The 21,289-nt window shown below is 36.6% G+C and overlaps 1 protein-coding gene and 1 non-coding gene across 4 annotated transcripts; one reads left to right on the top strand and one right to left on the bottom strand.

Annotated features, from left to right (window-relative positions):
• Window positions 1-661: 661 nt before the first annotated feature.
• On the bottom strand, window positions 662-18,735 carry LOC146160675 (kinesin-like protein KIF28). 3 transcript variants are annotated; one of them, XM_083385980.1, is made up of 24 exons: window positions 17,977-18,735; window positions 17,319-17,509; window positions 16,608-16,740; window positions 16,205-16,293; window positions 15,210-15,324; window positions 12,780-12,999; window positions 12,163-12,364; window positions 9,728-9,887; window positions 9,224-9,315; window positions 8,526-8,636; window positions 7,960-8,099; window positions 7,711-7,845; window positions 6,935-7,098; window positions 6,249-6,397; window positions 5,199-5,336; window positions 4,823-4,906; window positions 4,306-4,509; window positions 3,456-3,578; window positions 3,238-3,300; window positions 2,686-2,889; window positions 2,539-2,616; window positions 2,355-2,411; window positions 2,201-2,240; window positions 1,574-1,707 (listed from the first exon to the last, which is right to left on the bottom strand). In XM_083385980.1, exons 1-23 carry the CDS (start codon window positions 18,020-18,022, stop codon window positions 2,208-2,210), a joined length of 2,931 nt encoding a protein of 976 aa, XP_083242106.1. In that variant the 5' UTR covers window positions 18,023-18,735; the 3' UTR covers window positions 1,574-1,707; window positions 2,201-2,207. The 3 variants fall into 3 exon arrangements, with proteins under 3 accessions (XP_083242105.1, XP_083242106.1, XP_083242107.1); XM_083385979.1 differs by lacking the exon at window positions 2,201-2,240 and having other exon boundaries at window positions 662-1,707; XM_083385981.1 differs by lacking the exon at window positions 2,355-2,411.
• A 1,272-nt stretch (window positions 18,736-20,007) lies between these two features.
• On the top strand, window positions 20,008-20,082 carry Trnaa-ggc (transfer RNA alanine (anticodon GGC)). Its single transcript has one exon. It is a non-coding gene; the product is annotated as a tRNA-Ala (tRNA).
• Window positions 20,083-21,289: the final 1,207 nt, after the last annotated feature.

The raw sequence follows: 21,289 nt of genomic DNA on the forward strand, positions 1-21,289 counted from the left end.
TTCTTTCATAATCTCACCTGAGCTTTTGTTGTAAGATACTTGTTGCGTGTTTAGTGCAGAACAAAAAAGTGGAAGAAATATCGCGAAACATATTCCAGGTTTAAATCTGCACCTTTTGCAATACCCGGCCATGGCGTTTACTCTGAACAAAATATGACAGTGCGTTTGGAAACCTTGCGACAGTTGAAGTGAGGTACATTTTTATACCGGATGTTCTGACAAGCCGGCAACACGCAACCGCTACGGTTCATTCAGTAGACATTACAATTGTAAGTTGTAAATCGGTTTAGGCTGACCTTTTTTTCACCAAAATTTGAAAACTTTTAAATTAATCCTAATGACACTGATTTTTTGGGTCTTAAATCTTTTCTAATGACATTCGGTTGAAAAAATAAATGCCTTAACACTTTGTTATACAAACAATGTCGAGGCATTTTTATATGGATTTTTGTTTTTAAATTAATTGTTAAATTAAAATAAAAAAATGATAATCAAACATAAATAGGAAAAATGAAATGAATCGGCACTAATATAGAAAATTGTTATTTAAATGTTTATTGTATATAAATTTAAACCCAAATAAGGGCTACTATAACACAGTTCTATTTTGCAATTTAGTCAAAGACAACTCAAAGCCTGGCTAGATTACAATCGAGACCAATGCAAATATTAATTTGTGCTGTATATAGAAGGGGTGAAGGGCACCATCTAACACTTACAATTTGTGCGTGAATCAAACGCAAGAACCAACTTAGAAAAAATGGGAACAGCGTGAAACACACAACAAAGGCACGGTTCAGAAGAGGCAAACACATGCAACGCGCACCCATCGAAATAGTTCAAAACGTACAGGGCGGAAAAACAAAACATAAATCGCGCTAAAATGAATACAGTGCATTAAAAGTGACCTGTTTTAAAAATGGACGGTGCGAATAATGTAGCATTAAAGCGCGGGGATTGAAGTGAAAACGTGCTGAAAAACAGATACGTGGCTCATGAAATAGTAAGGCTTGAGTGATACTATATTTTTAAAAAATGTTTATTTCGGTACACTAAAACCGTTTACGGTTGAAAAAACGTCATACAACATTCCGAATATACACCATAGGATATATCAAACAATACTGTTCACTTTAAAACCACGTAGATAACGTACAGTTCTAAGCTATGTGGAAAAATAACCCTGAACATAAGGCGTTACATTAAAAAACAACACACTAGATCCCACAATGCATAGACAAGGCAAAAGGCAAATTAAGTGCACAAACAAACAAACAAACAAACAAAAAAGTTCTCAAAGGGGTACAAAGTGCGCGACAACCATCGATCCTAAGTACAAGAGTTTCATGAAACGGTTTCGATGCGCAAGGGGTGGCGCCAATAGTCTACTTGGCTTATTGTGGCATTGATTAAAGGGGCGGCAAAATTAATTTTCAACAAACAATACGTAAAAAAGCGTTTGCCTGGTAGTCTATCGTCACACACAGTGTTTCGCTCTTTTATAAAAACAGGTTGTCACAACAAGGTGCAAACACCGGATTTTTTGTTTTTCGCAGAGGAACGCCTGCTATTACTGGGTTTTGGGTTGCTGTGAAAGTCCAAAGATGGTTGTACTGACGAGGCATGTTGTATGCTGAGAGTAAGCTCCTTAAGTTTTTGTGCTGGAAGGTCTTTAGCGGTTTGCAAAATGTAGTCCAGCCTCGCAACCTATTAAAAAAGCAAAACAAGTGTCCGATTTGAGGTTCGTAACATAACAAAAAGAAAATAAGAATAATTTTTCAATTCGATTTGAGGTTCGCAGCCTAACAAAAAGTAAATAAGAATAATTTTTCAATTCGATTTAAGGTTCGCAGCCTAACAAAAAGTAAATAAGTGAAGGACATTTTAGCCTGCCCTTGATATGATTGACTAACGGACAGAAAAGGAGACATAATCAGAAATTACCCGATTCACGCTCACAACATAAAATCCCAAATGATGTAGTTCTAATTTGTAAAGTGTGTTTTTTATTGGATGTATATTTGTTTATCACAGACGTTGCTGTGATTGCTTTCAACAGTTCAGCCAACTTAAAACGACTTGTATATTTAAATGGTAGGACACATAGAAGACCTTTCAGTTCAGTTGTATCTAACAAAAACATTTTATCAGATAAATTTTACACTATATGCGAACCAAGATTGAACAAAACATGGCTTACCTGTAAATTATCGGTGCAAGATCGCCTTAACTGGTTCAGCCTGTTCGTTAAAATAACAAAAATCAAAGTTCGTAAGCACATAAAGAAGCACCAAACTACAGGTAAGCCATGTTGTATCGCCATATAACGAATCATATAAAAAAGTACAACTTACCAGAACCATAGGTTCGTTCTTTTTTTTGGCCTCTTTGACCACTTTAGCGATAAGATCCTGTATTATAGAGTTTGTTATACAAAATAGCTTTAATTGTTTAACAAAAAAATAAATAATAAATAAAAATTGTTACCGTGTGTCTCATCAGGGACGCAATAGAAACATTTAATTGACCGTAACTTACCAGTTTCGTTTCGAGTTCCTCCATCTTTCTTTTGTTGTCTTCGTTTTCCTTTCGCAGTTTCACGTTTGCTTTTTCTACCTGGTAAATACCACGAACAAGTGTTTAAAAATATCGACAAAAAATCAGGTGCCAAGTACTGCAATATACCTCTTCCTGAGCTTTTTTCGAGGTGGAGATGGCCTGCTTCATATGTTTCATTTCGGATTCACGTCGTTTCAGCGCGGGAGCCTGCGCACCGTCGACCTGGGTTGAAGACTGGTCTGGCTTGTCCACTTCGTAGCGTGTCACCGAAGCGCTGCTATCCAGTGTCAGAAGCTGTTTCGTGCTCATGGCCTGCTTGGCGCTGTCCATCTGTTAGCAAAAGGATCGGTCAGCTTAACTTCTTGCTGTGGCCTTTTCTAAGGCAATATGAATATGCACAACTGATAGACGTATGCCACAAAATCAGCGACAAAAGTTTAACCCTTGCCGAGAAATGTCCTACCGTTTATCGAATGTACTTGTTTGCATTTACTACTTCGTGTGTTTAGAAATGACCTAAATTCTAACAATGTTGTCCTAAAGGCCCTAACTTAATAAAGGGGAAGTTACGCCCACACTGTCATGTCACTTGGCTGAGCCATACAAATATACTACAAAACATTATGGAGTGTTTACATTTACTGCTACTATGGTAGCATAACAAATCAATCTATATACCTCATTCTTTTGCATTCCCAAAACTTGAACAGTGATAGGCGAAGATTCAAACTCTGCAAGAAGCTATAGAATATGACAATTAAAAGTTAAGTCAATTCAATCAAGTTGAAAAAGTCAAACCATTCATAGCTAGTTTTTTCACATTTTCTAGGTGTACGTTTCTTTGCGAAAACTCTTGCAGAAAAAGAAGTTATAATTAAAAAGCGCAAGAGACAAACCTGTTCAGTGACAGGATTAATGGTAAACATCCTCTCGAAGTTCATTTCACAATTGGCCGAAGCTTTAACCCTCTCGCTCACGTTCCAATCACCAGCTAGGTAGAATTTGAAGCGACACGAGATCTGTATGAAGGGTTACTATATTCTAACTATATTTCTTGGTATTCTTACGATATAGAGATACATTTAAAAGGATCTTGCGATAATGGAATGTTGGTAGCCTATAGCAATAATTCATTTTTTTCAGTTTAGTGTCTGTTAAGTTATTTAAATTGTTTGAGTGTTCTATGATTTTCTATCTCTCATGCGGTTTAATTAATGTGTTCGGCTAATCTTAGTTTGTCCTTCACTTTGTGTTTGTGCTTTAAGCAGCAAGGAGCTCTAGCCTTTGTACTATAGCTTGTTGGTCTTTCAGTTGTAGTTGCTTACTATGCTAATATGTTTATTATTATATTTACTTCCCAGTAATTTACTTGGTATATTCTATTTGAATAAGTTACACATGTTACTGTAGTATAAGTTTATGTTATTATAACAGATAAAGACTTCTGTTTGTTTACGATAAAAATGGATTAACAGTTTCCAAAACGGGTTTTCGAATATTGTGTACGCATATACAATATAACCTCCCCAAGATCATGAAAAGTTATGAATCAAGAAAACGCTGCAATTTTACCGAAAACTTATCAGGTATTTTCATCTGATTGAACTAAAATACAAGAGCTGAGGAATACAAGGCCCTTGGGCGCACACAGTTACACAGTATGCGTGTAGAAGACATTCGCAAAGCCTTAACCCCAAACTTGTTTGCGTAAAAACCAAGCCATCCTTGCTAGTTAGTTCATTCTACCTCTGAATATCTTCGTGGAAGTCCCATGATCTTGTTGATGATGAACTGTATCTTGAGGTTCCTGCCTTTGAGTTGCTTAGGGTCGTCCACGTAGTCGTCCTCCAGCTTTTTTCCATGCTCATTGCACGGGTTCGCCTCCACCGTCATCATCCCAACCTCGGCGCCGCGGTAGTCTCGAATCGGCACCGTGTCGCTCATATCCATCTGGAACACGTCACACCCTGATGACGTCATTCTCTACGGCCCGCCAAGGTAGTGGCGTGACGGTACTACTATGCGTAAAGCGGCGTAATGACACTATAGAGTTATGGCGAGATAATGCGCCGTTGCTCATTGCAGCACATAAGAGAAATAAAGTTGTTCAAAATTTATATTTAGAAAACTCCTCCAGATTTGTCCACGACAGAAGAAATTAACAAATATTTGTGCAAAAACACGACACCTTTTGTTCTGTTGATTTTTTAGATGAAATGCACTGTCATGGTGTTGAATCCTGCAAAGCTTACGTTTTACTTACCAAGTAAGCAAGGCTTTGTAGAAATACGAATGATGAGCCAATTAAGGTTTCCTTGTTTTCCGTTTCGTCGAAGGGGTATTTTCCCTGTCAAGTAAGAAAAATTGTACTAAAAAGCAGTTGTTATAAATTATTCTAAAATAGCATTATTTTTAGGAAGTGGGCATGCTTAAATAATTTTTAAAAAAGCTAATGATAAGTTTTATTTTAACAGTGCCCCTATACGGTTAAAAAAAATAAAATCAGATCTTTGCCCTCATGAAATTAACTGTCATAGATTTCGCAGTGAAACTTCGCAAAACCAAGAGCTAGAAATACAACATTCTGGAGTGTTGTTGGTAGCGACTAATTATTTACAGACAACCACAATTGAACGCACCAGGTCGTCGTTCCACTCGTCGTCTCCTTCAACGTACTTCTGATAAATCTCCTGCATGGCGTACTTACGGTCGATGAAGTCGTTCTTGATCCACCAGTACTCGTTGCCAGTCAACAGGTTCTTCGCCTTAATCGACACCTGTGCGCAAACAACGCGAATTACTGCGATTTTGGTCGTTTGTAAAACCGCTTTGAAGCATTAAACTTACAACCAGTGTTGTAAACAAGTCATTTCGAAATGACTTAAGTCCCAGTCAAGTCATTTGTTAAATGACTTGAGTCCAAGTCAAGCCTTTTTAAATATAGCAAGTCAAGTTCCAGTCCAAGTCGTCAGATTCCCAAGTCAAGTCCCAGTCTCGTCATTACTAAAGCAAGTCATCTCCAAGTCAAACCACTAACAAAACGATAAACCATTAAAATGGGTAAACTTGACCGATTTAAGCAATAATTCAACTAAAAAATAACAAAAAAACAACATGTAGCAATCTAATCGTTTTATGTGCAAAACTTGCGATAAATAGCTTAATTTTAAAATAAAATGGTAAATAAAAACACCTTATTTAAACCCAAGTCATTTGACTCTTAAGTCAAGTGAAGTGATTTGTCTAAAAGACTTAAGTCAAGTCAAGTAATTTGAAAACAGTGACTTAGGTGCCCTTAAGTCAAGTAATTGACTTAAGTCATTACAACACTGCTTACAACCCACTGTACCAGATGGCCATATTGTAAAGCAGTCCAGTTTTCGAAAATGTTCGGACAAATCAGCGATCACGTGACACAACAATTTGCTGATACCGGGTATTGCATTTAAAGTTTATACACGCTGGTTATTTTATTTAATCAGGTTATTATGGCCACATTGATAGCGACTAGTTCAGCATCATTCGCCATGTTTCAGCTATTTTTCACCTATTGGTCAGCGACTACGTTTATATTTCGTAGCACTAGACGCAAACTGAAAGTCAACCATATTTTACAAAAAGTTTGCCTTTTTAAATTGTTTTTACTTTCTGATGACGCATACGAAAATCAGCAAAGTGCTCCAACGAACCTCGGTTTTTCCATCCTTCAGACCCCGCGCCTGCGGACTAATCAGCGCAATCTCATACACCATCTTCTGGTCGAGCTCTTCCGACATGGCGTTAGCTTCGTTAACCATGGGCATCACCTGGATAAGGTCCTCCTGGAGTAAGATGTCGTCTAGGAAAAAATAAAAATATATAAGAGGATGCTTTCAAGATGCGGCTTCCCTACTTGCTGGTAGTTGCGAAGGTCTGTAGTTGCCAAACAGCACCCACTTTTATGTTACTCAAATTGATGATCATGTTGTAAAGTTATTAAACTTCTGGTTGCATAAAGTCAGTAAGAAAAGAAATACAACCCTTTGAAAGCAAAAGGTCACAACACGACTCAGTACCAAGCATATACAAATGCATGTATATAATTGTTGATATTATAGCTAAAGACAAAATATATAGATAATTGTTATAGCATAATGGCTGAAAGTTTTAGTAAGAGATGTTGAAAATAAATAAAGATTTTTAAAATTCACAAAATGCAACCCACTTTTGTATAGGCTTGACATTCATAATACGCATATACAAATTATACATATATACAAAACAATTCTGCTACCAGTAGAAACCAATTATTTAAATAAACACTTTCAACGGGAGATTTTATTTTAAGCGTTTGTTTCGATCTCCAAGTCTAAAAATCTAAAACGGAAGTTCAAACCTTTAGACTTTCCGGTTTTGTCCATGTCAAATCCCTTGTTCTGGGCGATTTCTTCCTGGGCGGAGTCGAACGAGATCTTCTGAACGTCCTCGCCCTTCTTTTCCTGCCTGGCCGCGTCCTGGGGATGGTGGAAGACGTACAGGTGGTTCGAGCCGAACATCACTCTGTAAAAACAACGTTCGATACCCATCAAATTAGTGCAACATCTCCGGCAAAATAATCGAATCAATCATCGTCTTCGGTCCGATCGGCGATCGAAAGTAAACGGAAAACCCGTCGAACAGCTAGTTATAGTCGAGCGCTAAGAACCTAGTTTGGCGACCACCAGCATTTCTTACTGCCATAGAGAGCTTATTAGTGTAATTTTTTTTCAGTTGGGGTGCTTTTGACAAAAGATGTAATTATGTTTCTTTTTGACTTAAAAAATATATGTTCGTATTTAAAATGACTTAAAAAATATATGTTCATATTTTTTAAATAATTATATGCATTTTAAAAAATATATATTTTACTTATTTTTAAATGTTTTTTTAGGAAACTATACACTTTATACTACGGTATGATATTTAGGAATGTTGTGTTCTAAGAAAAAATGCGTTTTCATTGAAATTGTCCAATAAAAAACGTATCTAATTCAAAACTATATGTAGAAAAATTTACAGTAAAAGTTTGAACGATGTTCTTAAATAAAAAACAGCAAAGGACCCCAGTGTAATATCTGCGGTAAAACAAAACTTCGAGACAACGAAAGTTTGTCGTTGTGACGTAGCTCCCACCTGTCGTTGTGACGTATCTCAGTTTTCTCAGATATTTCCTTTCCGTTAACCATGATCTTGCTCTGCCCATCGCCTGGTGTCAGGTGGACTACACTGTTATTGTCGTTGTCCATCACAGCGTGGTCTTTCTGAATGCTAGATTGAGAAACATTGGAATATGAAATTTTTGTAAAATACTACATTTGGTGAGAGTTTTTATACTAAAGCAGTATTAGAACGGTTTAAAGTACAACTATGTTTTTTTTTTACCTGAGACCTTTCAGTACAATGGTTGCGGGATCGACACTGCCAATAGTCGATTGACCTGGAGGAGTGAAGTGAACGATCATTCCAGTTAGAACCGGATCCTCGTTCAGGTTCCACAAGTGAGGCGTGGTCTTTCTTGCTTCCTGAAAATATATATTTATAGAAACAATTCAAAATAGGGCTTCTTAACTAATGGTCTATGGTACCTTTTAGGTCCACTGTGACCTATCAAAGGGGTTCACAGCATTTGCAAATAGAATTAATACTTTTATTGCAGAGCACTGATAAAATTCATGTTGTTGAAAGAAGCAATTCAAACATTGACTATCCACTTTATTTCTGGGCAATACATCAAGTAGTTAGGTACAGTTTCCCTTTTCGAATTTTTCAGATGTAACTCAGAGTATTTTTTACTCGTATCTGCTTGAAATCCATAAGTTCGGTAAATAGGAATAATAGCAAACGGATAAAAACCTGAAGGCACTGCTTCAAACCAAACCAAAACATATGCATGGAAAAGTGGATGTTTATTTCACAGCGCCATCATGGAATTACAAACAAGAACACACCTGCTTAGCTCGCTCATCAAGAAGCAGCTGGAACTTCTCCTTCTCCTGGTCATCCAATCTTTGTTGCCAAGTGCGGTCCATATTGTCCATCTCCTCCTGGTTTCGGAGCAACTGCGAGAAAAAAGTAATTGCCACATCATAGAATGTATTGTATATAGTACAGAAAAAACATCCTGGTTTCAAAAAGTATTTATAATATTCGGAATACCCCGCCTCAATTAGAATCAATTGAATACAAGCCAAGTCGCCAGTGAAGAAATAGCGACTTTTTTGACAAATAGATCACAAATAGAAAGGCCGAATCACGAATCGGCAAATCAGTAGGTCTACGTTAAAAAAATCTTTCAACGTGGCAATCGACATCTGTTAATAGGAAAGTAGCTACGGTTTTTATATTATAGACATCTTGGTGTTGAATTAAAAAAAAAAACGGAAAGAAGAAACATGAGTTTAATTTTGAAAAACGCTTTGGCGCTTTTTTTCCCAAATGTATTTAGACTCCATTTCGGATTCACATTTGTTGCAGCTGAAACAGCAGGTTTATTAAGTCTACTTGTTTTACGGCGTCAATTTATGACGTCATCCATCAGAAATCCATTCCGAGCCTGGTCTTGGTGAAACCCACAAAAATTTAGTGTTTAAATTATTCGACTCTTCCAGTTTCAAAAGCGTCACTTTAAATGATTAAAATCACTCACATCTTCTTGCTGCTGCTTGCGCAGTGATTCCAGCTCTTCGGGGTCGACTCCCTGGACTACAACCGTTCCAGCTGCTTGTGTTTTTAGAAGTTCTATTTTTCAGACAAGAAAAGCATTCTGCGGTTACATACAACACTTGACCTTTCGATACGCACTTGTATCAACTAATTGTCCGGAGTGCATCAATTAGCACCTTTGAGAGCGCGTTAATAAGGACCTTCAAGAATGCGCCCGAATGGTGCATTTAACCGTTTATAAATTGTTATTCTCCAATCTTTTAGTATTTATATAAATTATGAACACTCGAAATGTTAAATTCTTCATGAAGATAGGTAAATACATTATTAGTTATTTGTGTGTCACTCTTGACGGCTGGCCAGAAGTGAAATTCGAAACAAAAATTATTATCAATCCAGGGTAAAGAGCATAAATCGTAAAAAATCACACGAGCAGAATATATTGAATACAAAATTCTAGTAAAAAGAAAAGACTATTCCATTTTACCTTGCAGCCGTTGTATCTCCCCCTTCATTTCCCTGATGAGCTTGTCAGTAGGACTCTCGTTCACCACCGCCTTGGTCTTAATCGACTTGGCGCGGTCGGCGAAGCGGAGTGTGGAAAGCGTCTCCTCGTAATTTATGTCGGCCGGGCTCAAAGCAGCGATCTGGGCAACGACAAACACCGTTTTCGGGCAAGTGTGGCTTAACAGAGTGGGTAAATTTTTTTTAGACACAGGAACGTGTCATACTTGTGTTCGGCGCTTCTCAACCGGTGGACGCTAAGGTCTTTTAGGTGAATGTTTTTATTAAGCTTCTTTAATGTAGGTTGGGCCGTATAGAGAATCTAACTGTTTACACAAAGTTATGTAATTCGTCTTACGTGCATCATTTTTTACCCAATTCCTGCATACCGGAAGCACTCTTGCTGTCAAAGACAATCGGTTTCGCATTGGGGTGAATTGCATTTGTTTAAAGTAAAATGTTTTGCCTCTACATCTTATTGTACGCTCTAAAATTTCCGTTAAACTTTGGCCTAGTTGACGCAGGTGTCACCCAACTTTTTTTTTAACTGGCCGGATAACTGTTGGGATTTTCAATCGCGGGCTGGATCTAAAATTGTTTGTCGAACTTTATTAACTTTATTATCGTTAAACAAAGGAAAAACAAATGTCCATGCAATAAAAACTGTAGTGAGCCTTAATTAATTGTAGTACAGTATAAAATTTCATTGAAATTTAGTTTGGAATTGCATTCGATTATATTCCAACTGGGCTACATCTTCATTAAGGTAATATGCTGCGGGTCGGATTAATTGACCCGGCGGGCCGGATCAGGCACGCGGGACGTATTTGGTGAACTCTGGAAGTACGAAAGTTAGGTGAGTTGAGCGCAAGGTAGAGCGCTGATTCCTAAAAAATAAGACCGACACTAATTTACATGAACGAAATGTATCCAGTATTTCTTAACTAACTGCCAAATGCGTATGCTTGGCTTAGATGGGTAATTGAATTGTTTATCGTCCAAATAACATTTAGAATAATCCACTGTTTTTAAGTAATGTATTGTAATGTATATTGATCCATGGCCCACATTACGGTCCACGAAACTTGTTTTAAAACAATACATCGCCAATTAAACGAAATCTTTGGAGAAGTGTCAGTTCAAAACTTTTATACATAAAAACGAACTGCAACGTATTTTTTGTAACGTTAATAATACTATTATATAGGCAACGTATTATCGGAATTACGATAAAGCGGCACATTTTCCTATCTCCGGCGAAACTCAAGGTATCACGTTTAGCCGCGTGTCGGCTTCGAAAGGTACACATCCTAATCCCTGAAATGTGGAACGGGGGCTGTAAAATTCAATAGCAGTTTGAGCAAACAATAAAAATTTGCGAAGCACGTATGGGTAAATATACGCCGCTATAAACTGCCATAACACACATCTGTATTTGCCAATATGATGGACCCTACTAAGCCATAAAATAACCACTCAATCGATGTGACTGAAATTTAAATAAGGCGGTTTTTGCGTGTGCCGTAAATTTAGACGCTGTGTACGAGTCTTAACTTTCTCCACAACGTCATGCTTGTTTTCAATTAGAGGACATAGCCTACTGTTTAAATATCAAATTTTTTACTACTATAATTTGTTACCACTATAATTTTATATTATAAGAAAGGTTTGTATTCTGTCTGACTTGGTTAGTGATTGCGCGGCCAAAATGCCAATAGCAAATGCTTAACCCGAATACAAGCTGTACATAACTATAACGATACACTTTGCAATAACTTCTTGACAAACAACGTGGTGTAATTATGACGGTCGCGCTGATAAGGTGAGAGAGTTGCCACGCAACCAAATATACAAAAGCTTGTTGTTGATGTGCTTCATTTGTTAATATGTTGCAAAGCAATTACCCAATGTTAATTATTTCTCTTTACCGCAAACCAGTTAGTTAGACTTTAGCAGTCACGGTTAAAATTAAAATCATATAACTTTAATGTAGGTAACCTTCTATTGTCATTTCCACAGGGTTTTGTAAGATTAAAACATCTTGTTATAAAATTTAGGAAAATATCTGATTCAGAGGTCTAGAGGCGGAATTGTGTAAACTTGTTTGTTAATAAAAACGGTAGTTATATTAACTCTTTCAACTTTTACCATACTTTTAGAAAATGTCATGATGTATTTAGTGTTTATATGGCCGGTAGTATATAAAGGCCAAAACTGATAACAAAATAGCAGCTGGTTTCCTCGTCAAATAGGTTATATTTTAATAGCACCAAAAGTGGCGGCACTTCTAAAACGCACTGGAGCGCAGCGATCTACAATTTGACAACCACTGACATAAACCCTATTTAAAGTTCGATTGCTTGGCTTAACTCACTGACGAAAAAGAGCTTCATATCGAAACACAATCCTAAACCCTACCATGATGGTTTTGCTGTTGCCTCCCAGCGCGTTCTTGAGCAGTCGAGTGAGCGTTGAGTCGCGAAAGGGAACGCTGACCTTCTTTCCATCCTGCTGGTCGGCCAACGCCTTGATGCAGTTACCAAGACACAGTAAGCTCTTGTTGATCATCGAGCCTTCCTTCAAGCGGTCGCCGGTCGCTCCTGTGCTGTTGGCGCGCTCGCTGGAAACAGGGATACGACAGATTCTGTTAGTTTTATGCTTTAGGATTCGCAACCAATTCAAAGGCCGAGTTAACTTTAAAGTGTTACTTCTTATAAAGCGGTATGTTGTGGCTTTTAATGTTTAAATAGCAAGACTAATGGTAAGACTCACCTTGAGTTGGAATTTATTTTCCCAGAAACGTTCTGTTTATCAATAAAGTTTAAAAAAATGGTTGGAATACTAAAAGGTTTGGATCTGCCTAACTAGAGGAAACAAGTAATAGAATAAACTGTTTGTAAACATTTTTATTTATATTTTTACTTTTAAAAAACACAAAATCCGTATGCAACTTTTGAAAATTTGGTTTGTTTGGCGTGCCGTAGCCGTGTATAACCCAATATTTTCGGTTCTTAAATTCGGCTAACTCTTCTCACCTTCCGGCCAGATCAACGAGGTTGATCACGGACGTCTTGGTCATGCTCTTGCCCACGTCGTTCTTGGCCTTCTGCACAAAGTTGATGGCGACGATGGTGTGCGCGCGCGAGCTGGTTGCGTTCATGTTGGTGGCGGCCAGCGTTCGGTTTCGCGTTCCCTCGGCAATTCGAGCCTCGATGTTCGCGTAGCTGCTCACCGGTGCAATCTGGAGACCCTCGACTGAAACGAGAGCAGGACAAGATTGTATTTCGTACAGCAAAAGCACCACATTCTTGTCAAGGTTGAGGCTTTATAAAATAGACCCTGGTACGTTTTTCGGAATATGATGCAAATAAACACAGCTTTATGTGATGCTGCCAGATTATAGAGAAACAAACAAGGAACCATTAGGACCAAAGTATATCATTATTTACTGACTATAGGGCCTACCCGCTAAAAAACCTGCCAGTAACACAAACTAGAAATAGACCCTCGGTATATGTCAATAGTGTTCAGCCTGTATGGCATTTAACATGGGCATGCTTACTGGTATTTATTTTGTTTAAAGAACCTCTTGCTTTTAATGCGTCATCTTTTTCTTCGGACAATAGTTTTTTCTTTTAAAAATGTAATCTAAAAGATGAGGCAAATTACAGCCCTTATTACAAATGGCATGCTGCGAAATCCTTTCTTACATTTGTACATCATAAGTAGGGCGATTATTTTTTTAACTAAAAAATTGGAATTTTAACAAATTTTGACTAAAAAAGTTTGTTACATATTGTTGTTTGAAGTACTGCATTAGTGTCTTTACGTTACCAACCACTCGTTTTTGATGTTTTACTGACTACACAATTCAGTTATTTTTTCTGGTTTATGAAATACTCTTTGGAATGCGTTTGATATTTTAATCACTTCAAAAAAGACAAACAACTAAAAAAAAGAAAAACAAGACGCTGATTATTTTAGAAAAAAGTGTGTAAACAGTTAAAATACAAGTTAAAACTAGCAAAATACTGTTCAATACATTTGCCCAAATTAGAGATACACACTTATATAAAGCAAAAACGAAGTTCGAGGTGAACTTAATGCGATAAACTAGGCCGGGATGGTTAATTCTGCCGGCTCGCGTAGCGCATATTGTTCTAATTAAGACATAACACAGTTAAAGTGTCGTTGAATATAATTCAAAACTATTTTTTATGATTAAATGTTAACTGAACGACAATTTTAATTTTTTTTTTTTTTTTTTCAAAAAATAATCTCCTTATTCATAAGGAAATTACGGAACATGTGAAAATTATGTCGAGCAAAATTTATATATTAAAATAGAAAAAATATCCTGGGGGCACAAAATTATTCCCTTTTACACACAATTTTTCCGCCTTTAAAGTAATTTTGTGGTGCTCTAGTATAGGTAATTTAAGTAAAAGGCTTTTTTGTTTGCTGCCGTTTTTTAATGGACTCGGTTTATATCAATAGCTTGAGTAGAAATTACGAAAACGATGACAGCAAAGATAGTGTGGTTGCCTTGATTGTGCGCTACAGTATTACAATGTTAAAAACAAACAGAAAGACTAGTACTGTGAACATTTCAATAATAAAAATTTGCCTCAATAATTATTGGAAGCGGTAGTAGTATCTCTACAAAATAAGCACAGACGCTGCGCAATAAACTCACAACAGGTGGATTGGGCGACACAATAGCTGTACCTAGGCAACAAAAGCGAAGGGCCAGTTGTCTGGCTTCTATTGGTGTTTGGTTTGTTCTCGAAACTGAAAGGGTCAACTCAAGCGAAACGATTGGAAAATATGTATGTATTTGAACCTGCATGTGTCATTTTAACAAAAATGGTTTAAGAAATTCGTACTGATAGATTACAGCAAGATGTTTTGCGTATAAGCGGCATTTGTTTATGCATGTGTATATGTATTTCCTTTTTTATGTCTGGCATTCAGAAAGTAAAGTGAGTTTTTACAACGATACCCTACAACAATTCATACTTGTGAAAACCGCTGAACAAACAGAAATCCATCTCCATTCGGACTACGATGTCATAATACATCAACTAATAGTGGATAATATTCAGCTGAGTTTACCACCCGTAAGTGCTGCTCGATAATAATCAGGATTAGACCAACAGTGTGAAATAAAGAGTTAGCTCAATATATAGTGCCTGACTTACTAAGAGGCTTTTTTAAACCAGTGGTTTCTAAACGTTTTTACCTGTTGCACCCGTTTGTCCTTTTTAATCATGAACCCAATCAACATTTTTTATAAAACAAGAGAAGTTTAAACAATAAGGGAATAGTAGGCTAATTACTCCACAAGTCTACATCTACATTTGTACTCTATGCAAAGACAAACTGTCAAATGATTTATTTTATCATTAAAACCCTAAAAGGATGTCATTTGACTAAACTATTAAATACACAACTACGATCTTTACCATAAAATCCTTTCTGTTGGTGTTCGCGAACTCTTAGTCCTCCTTTCTTGAAAGAGGCGACGTTTAGCAAGTCCTTCACCGTTTCGTTGTAAATTTCCAGCATTGATACGGAGACCTTAGTGATGTAAAATATAACAGCATATACCGCACATCCATTTTCGGCAGCACAAAAATTAACCAATCTAAAGGAAACTTTATTTTTTTCTAAAATTAATTAAAAGTATATTTGGTAATGGAAGGACCCTGAAAAATGTTTATTGGAATTTGATTTATGAATTTATTTTTGTAACAAACTTTCCAACATTTATCTGACTTCCTAAATGAAAAGAGTGTAGACACATGTTGACATCGAAACACTCCCAAACAAGCACTTAAAACGTGTTTGTTTTACGTGGGGAAATAATGAACGTACAGCGATAGCGCGCGAAAACAATAAAGGTCGCAGGTCAGCTGACGAATAATGGATGGACACAAAAGAACAAAGGAATCAACAAACAATAAGAGTTGGTAGAAATTCCTGGGCCGTTGCTAAAACAGACCACAGTCAAATGCCCGGTAATACCTATTTGACCCGTGACACTTTTTGAAAGTATCATCGAAACCATCCAATTGACCAGATAGACAAGTCTATAGGGGCTTTTGAGAACTGAAGTAACTTGTTGGTAACTTTCGTATGATGACGTATCGCCTCCGAATAAACACAAGAGTCGGATTTCAGCTGTTTAGTCAACTTTGGACCTTTTAACTTCTCACAACCACAAATATGCATGTACCCTCGGTGATCCCAGTGCGTTAAAATCATTACATTGAGAATCCTAATTCGTATTATGAGCTACAAAATCTAGAAATATTTTGAGCTATACTAATTTATCATGTTATTGTCGCAAAACAAGGATATTATTAAAAAGTTACAAATGTCGTTGTATTTCTCATTTTGCACAGTAAACTGATATTTAACAAACATTTTTTTTGCTGGCCGTAAAGCTAATTATTACCTGATATTCAGCTTCTTTGGCCGCATCGTCTGTTTCCTTTTTACTGTCGATTTCCTGAAAAAGTCTCTCGCAAGTGATCGGGATAATGCCTGAAAAAAAAGTCCAGAAACATTGAATTTAAACCACCTGAAAGTTTTAAGGGTCATTGGCTGCTACACCATTATGAAAATTTGGTAAATATGGCGAGCAGTTGAAAACGCATCTCAACCGTGAACCAGTGACGTGATAGAGCGCTCGTACTTGTGGGAAAACTGCACAAGAGAAACATTTGTCTAAAAATCGTTGGGTAAACGTCAAAAGGTTTTCTCACGGATACGCGTGTGATTAAAATCCTATTTTGAACAACACCTCTCCAGATTTATAAAGGTAACCAACTTTAGGCGCTGTTCAAGCAAATGCCCACCTTTGTTTAGATTATATCCCACCATCGAGTAGGATTTTCCAGAACCGGTCTGTCCGTAGGCAAACAAAGAGCAGTTAAAGCCCTTCCAGGCATTTTCCAGAACGCCCTTGCCCAGGTCGTCAAAAACCCTTGCCTGTTGATAAACAAACATTTCACACCCGCGTTCGCTTCACAACAAATATTAAAGCTTGGAGTAAAAGAGTAGCTTGGGAAATTTACTCATTGCTAAGGTCTCCCTAAACCACCTATAAGAGAACTTGGTTTTAAAAAAAAAATAATTTCATCCAAAGGATAATAATAATTTATAATTGAATTAGAATACCATTCATTAAACTGTAAAGCCAATTAAACTTATTTTTTTGTAACTAAGAGCTTATAAATGATACAGTACAAAATCTGTCCCACCCTAAAACCAAGCCCACCCTAAAAATACAATTATGAGCAGTGGTAGAGTATAAAAGACCCTAAATAAAGTTTAGGTGGCACACTGCTCCAAACAATGATAGGTCAATATTGATCTAGACAGAGTTCAAATATAATAGTACCCCCGCTTAGGTTGAACTTTAATAAATCTGCCATCCTATGTTTGTTTTGTTGTCAAATAGATATACACAGCCCTTTGTTTCAACAGCAGAAAAAATTACAACGACACTAAGTAAGATATGAAAAAAGGTTCAATTACAGTTTTTAATTAATGCTAGCAAAACCTACCTGGTCTGCATATCTTGGTTCTGCAGGTTCCAAATATCCATCCTCCCTTTCTCTGTAACCATCATGTGACCAATAGGAATAGTCAAATGTGAATTTTTTTTCAGCAGAATTGTTTTCAGGGTCAGTGATAACTGTTGTGTTGTCATTCATTTCGATAATAAGCTTGGCATTGCGCATTCTCTCACGCTCATTGTAAGTATGTGTTAAGAATAAATTCATTTTAAAATACAACAAATAAGTATATACAGTATACACATACAGGTCTTATTATTTAGAGACATTTAATGTGTTTTTTGTTGTTTATATTAGTATGTTAAACATGACATAATTTAAGGTATATATTTGTTTGACCTTTCGAAAATAAATGCATGTTTTGTATTTTTACTGTTGGTTGACTATCATAAAAAACAATAAAATGTTTTATAGCAAACCAAAAGCATAGTAGGGCCACACAAACACACACATATATATATATATATATATATATATATATATATATGTATAATATATATTTATAAGTGATTAGCCAGGTGTAATACATTTAAAATAAACACAATTTTTTATCCAGTTATAAAAACATAGTTTTATTTCGAAAAAAATACATGTTGTAAAATTGAACAAACGATTACCAAACACAAATTTTTAAATTCAAAGGATATGAAAGGCCGCAGTCTTACTGCCACTTTTAAATTACTGTCCGCCATTTTTCTGGCTTTTCGGGTTCCAGGTGAAGCTAAATTGAATCAAAAGTAATGCTTGTATAAATCATATACTTCTATTACTTCCAACAAAGTAAACTAAACAAGGATTAGTAGATTTTTATCTGCCTGTCACCCTTTTTGTAGTCTTATTTGTACAACTTTGAAATGCAGCACACAGGCTTAAGTTAGTTAAAATAACAGTATAAAATTTAAAAACCAGGTGTGCTTGACAGTCTTTATTCCCCTTGCTTAATTTGAATGGCCAGGTATTTCACTGTCGATATTTCTACTAAAATCTTTAAAGCTCTCTATAACGACAGATCACTCTATCACTCTATAACGACAGAACATTGTTATTCCGGCAAACACTATAAAGCACCCTTGAACAAACACTGACAAAGCTAAATTAGACATGTCTCAAATGAATGACAGGTGGTTATAATTGCCCAAACAAGTGAAGACCAAAGCTAAAATAACTGTTACTCCATGGCATTAACTATTTCACTTAATTGCCATAGGTAATGTTGTATTACGAAGATTTGCTTGTCGTACTGCATCAATGGACTTTATGCGTGCATTGGTATAATATTTATAAGAATGACTAAGCTAACAGTCTTAAATTATCTAATTTACTTAATAGTGCTATCTCTTTTGTCGAAAAATGTTTTACGGGCGATTACAAACGCAAGTGTAAACGAGATGCACAAACGAGTTAGTGGGTGTTACTATAGCTAACAGAGCACACGCGTTCGGAAAGAAGGACAACAAATTACTTATCGCGCCAAGCGCAGTGCAGCTTACCTTGTTGCCATGGCGTTGCACTGATGACGGTGACGTAAATAAAAATGAGCGATAAAACGTGTTTAGGACTAGGTAGGCTATTAAAAAGGTTTTTTTTATGTAGATCGATGGCTTTATCCTTAACAACTTTCACTTTTATAATTTTACCTCATTGAACAAGTTACTTTTGTATCTTGCCTTAGCATTTTCGTTAAATTGTACAAAATAAAATGCTGTATATTAATATTTAAATTTCCATAAGTTTAACCATTTTGCTCCAGTTAAAGAGCATGGTGTAAAACAGGGGTATAGCAAATGAAAAATAGGCTCAACAAATGGAAATATTCCGGGTCGCCTAGACTTTAAAAAATTGTGATATACGGTCGGAAGCAACAAGTTTGATACACCTGGTTTAGACCGATACCGATATTCTGAATTTTACAGGCAAACTGACCAGGGACGGATCCAAGGGGAACACGTTGCCATGGAACCACCGAACAGGATTTTTTGCCTATTTTTGCTATGTTAATGCTAAAATATTTCTGTATTATGTTTATAATATGCCTAATCTCTATTATGTTTATGGTAAGTCAAACGCTAATTTTCATAGGGTTTTGGCCGAAGGCGTCGTGCGCCTCACCACGCACCCTCGAAAATGAAAGTTGGAAAACGATTAAAAGGCGTTTTATCGTTTTGCGGGAATCAATAACATTATTTGAATGAAAACCACCTCTTCAACCTTCAACTTGAAAATAAACACACTATGTGGTGTTCTTAAGGTTACTTGTTTATTGTAGCCTAAGTTTGTGACTTAACGTTATAACGAAGATTTGTGACGACAAATCTGATAAAAATTTATGCCCTTCAAACGACATCCTGGATCAGCGACCACAACTTACCATGTTTACAAAAAAATATTCGATTTCATTTGTTGACGGAACGTTAAAAATGGCAATAACCTTAAAAATACGCAAAGAGGTGTAGATTGTAGATTTTGCGCATTTTTTGCCGTTTGTGCAAATCTTCAATGTACGATATAGGTATAAACCTTTTTTACAGGTATTTAAATAAGGTACTTGCTAAGATTTATTTTGCTCGCTTAGCTTTATATTTGATGATAATTAAAGCAAAAACTAAACCTAAATAGAAGTTGCTTGTACTAACAGAATGTGCAAGTATTGGCGTATGGTTGTTTCTCGACTCTCTGAGCCTGCATAGCTCAGTTGGTAGAGCGACGGTCCCGGCTTGACCGGAGGTCGTGAGTTCGAACCTCACTGCAGGCTAGTTGTTTTTCTGGCTTGCTCTGCTTGCATCATATATCGACAGATTCGGCGAGTCTGCGATGGCTTTTCGGTGTACTAAACCTAAGTAGCGTATACATCACTTGAATTTAAGGGGGTCTCAAAATAGTAAAAATACTCACTAGATAATGGCCTTATTTTGTTAATGCCCACGTCACAGTAACAAACAGCTACAACAAAAATGACAACGAAAAATGTTTGGCAGTACTTTTGTGACGAACTAACACAAATGAACTTACGTTGAGACTTTAGAATAAAACTAGAATTAATTGCGTAGTAGTGTAAACCAGGGGTCGGCAACCTTTTTTGCACTGCGGACCGGTTTAAAACTTAAATTTTGTCGCGGACCGGCCTTAAAAAAAACAAATGTTCAGTAAAGAAAATAATTTTATTACAACTTTTTTCAATTATCTACTTAAAACGTATAGGGGAGATGTGGGACCAGTGGGTCAGTTTAGACGTTTTTGCATCTGCAGGTTTTATTTGCCTCGTAAAACGGGATTCAGAAGTCTTAACATGAACTTGGATTTACCCTTCATCATACCACCACATTTATCTCAAATTGTAAAAAGAAAAAAAATATTTATTTTGCATGCAAAAAATGCTACTCAAGTGAACCATTGGTCCCCCACCCATCTCCACCGGGTTTTGAACCACTGGCCCCATGGCGGCCATTTGCACTTAGCATGGCCTTGTAGGGCAAATCATGCTTCTGGATATAGCCAACTACGAAGTACTGTTAGCTTGTTTGTTTATACCATCACAGAAGGTAGAGTAGGGGGAGCAAGGGAGAGTATAGATACAGAAGCATATAAGCAGACACAAGAAGAAGGCGATATATATAATACCACAGGAATATCGTTGGGCAGATAAAATTACCGCTAGGCTGAGGTAGAGTCACGACAGACTGAGTTGAAACTTACGCTAGTGTTTCAGGTGTGTTATTTGCCATCACCTAACTAGAATGAAATGATAATTTTTCCTATTTAACCGTATTCCCTAAGCGCTTTACTTTAGTAAAAAATACAATTCTATTAGATGTAAAAATTTTACTTTTTTGCTTCAAAAATTGTTTTATTGTCTCAAATATTACAGAGATTTCCGTCTTGTTCGAAATCTCGTAGACAAAAATAGCGTTGCATCTCGATATCACAGCCAAAATTTTAAATATTTATTTTAAATGGAAGGG

This window comes from Ascidiella aspersa, chromosome 3 (assembly GCF_963924565.1).
Source record: "Ascidiella aspersa chromosome 3, kaAscAspe10.2, whole genome shotgun sequence".
In the NCBI taxonomy this organism is placed as follows: domain Eukaryota; kingdom Metazoa; phylum Chordata; class Ascidiacea; order Phlebobranchia; family Ascidiidae; genus Ascidiella; species Ascidiella aspersa.

Coding starts and splice junctions, on each gene's coding strand:
- LOC146160675 (XM_083385979.1), bottom strand. CDS start 18,022: ATGGCGGACAGTAATTTAAAAGTGGCAGTAAGACTGCGGCCTTTCA. Junction 13,000..15,209: donor CCAACAGAAAGGATTTTATG/GTAAAGATCGTA, acceptor CTCTCGTTTCAG/TCGAGGGTCTCCAGATTGCA. Junction 4,907..5,198: donor ACGAGTGGAACGACGACCTG/GTGCGTTCAATT, acceptor CTTACTTGACAG/GGAAAATACCCCTTCGACGA.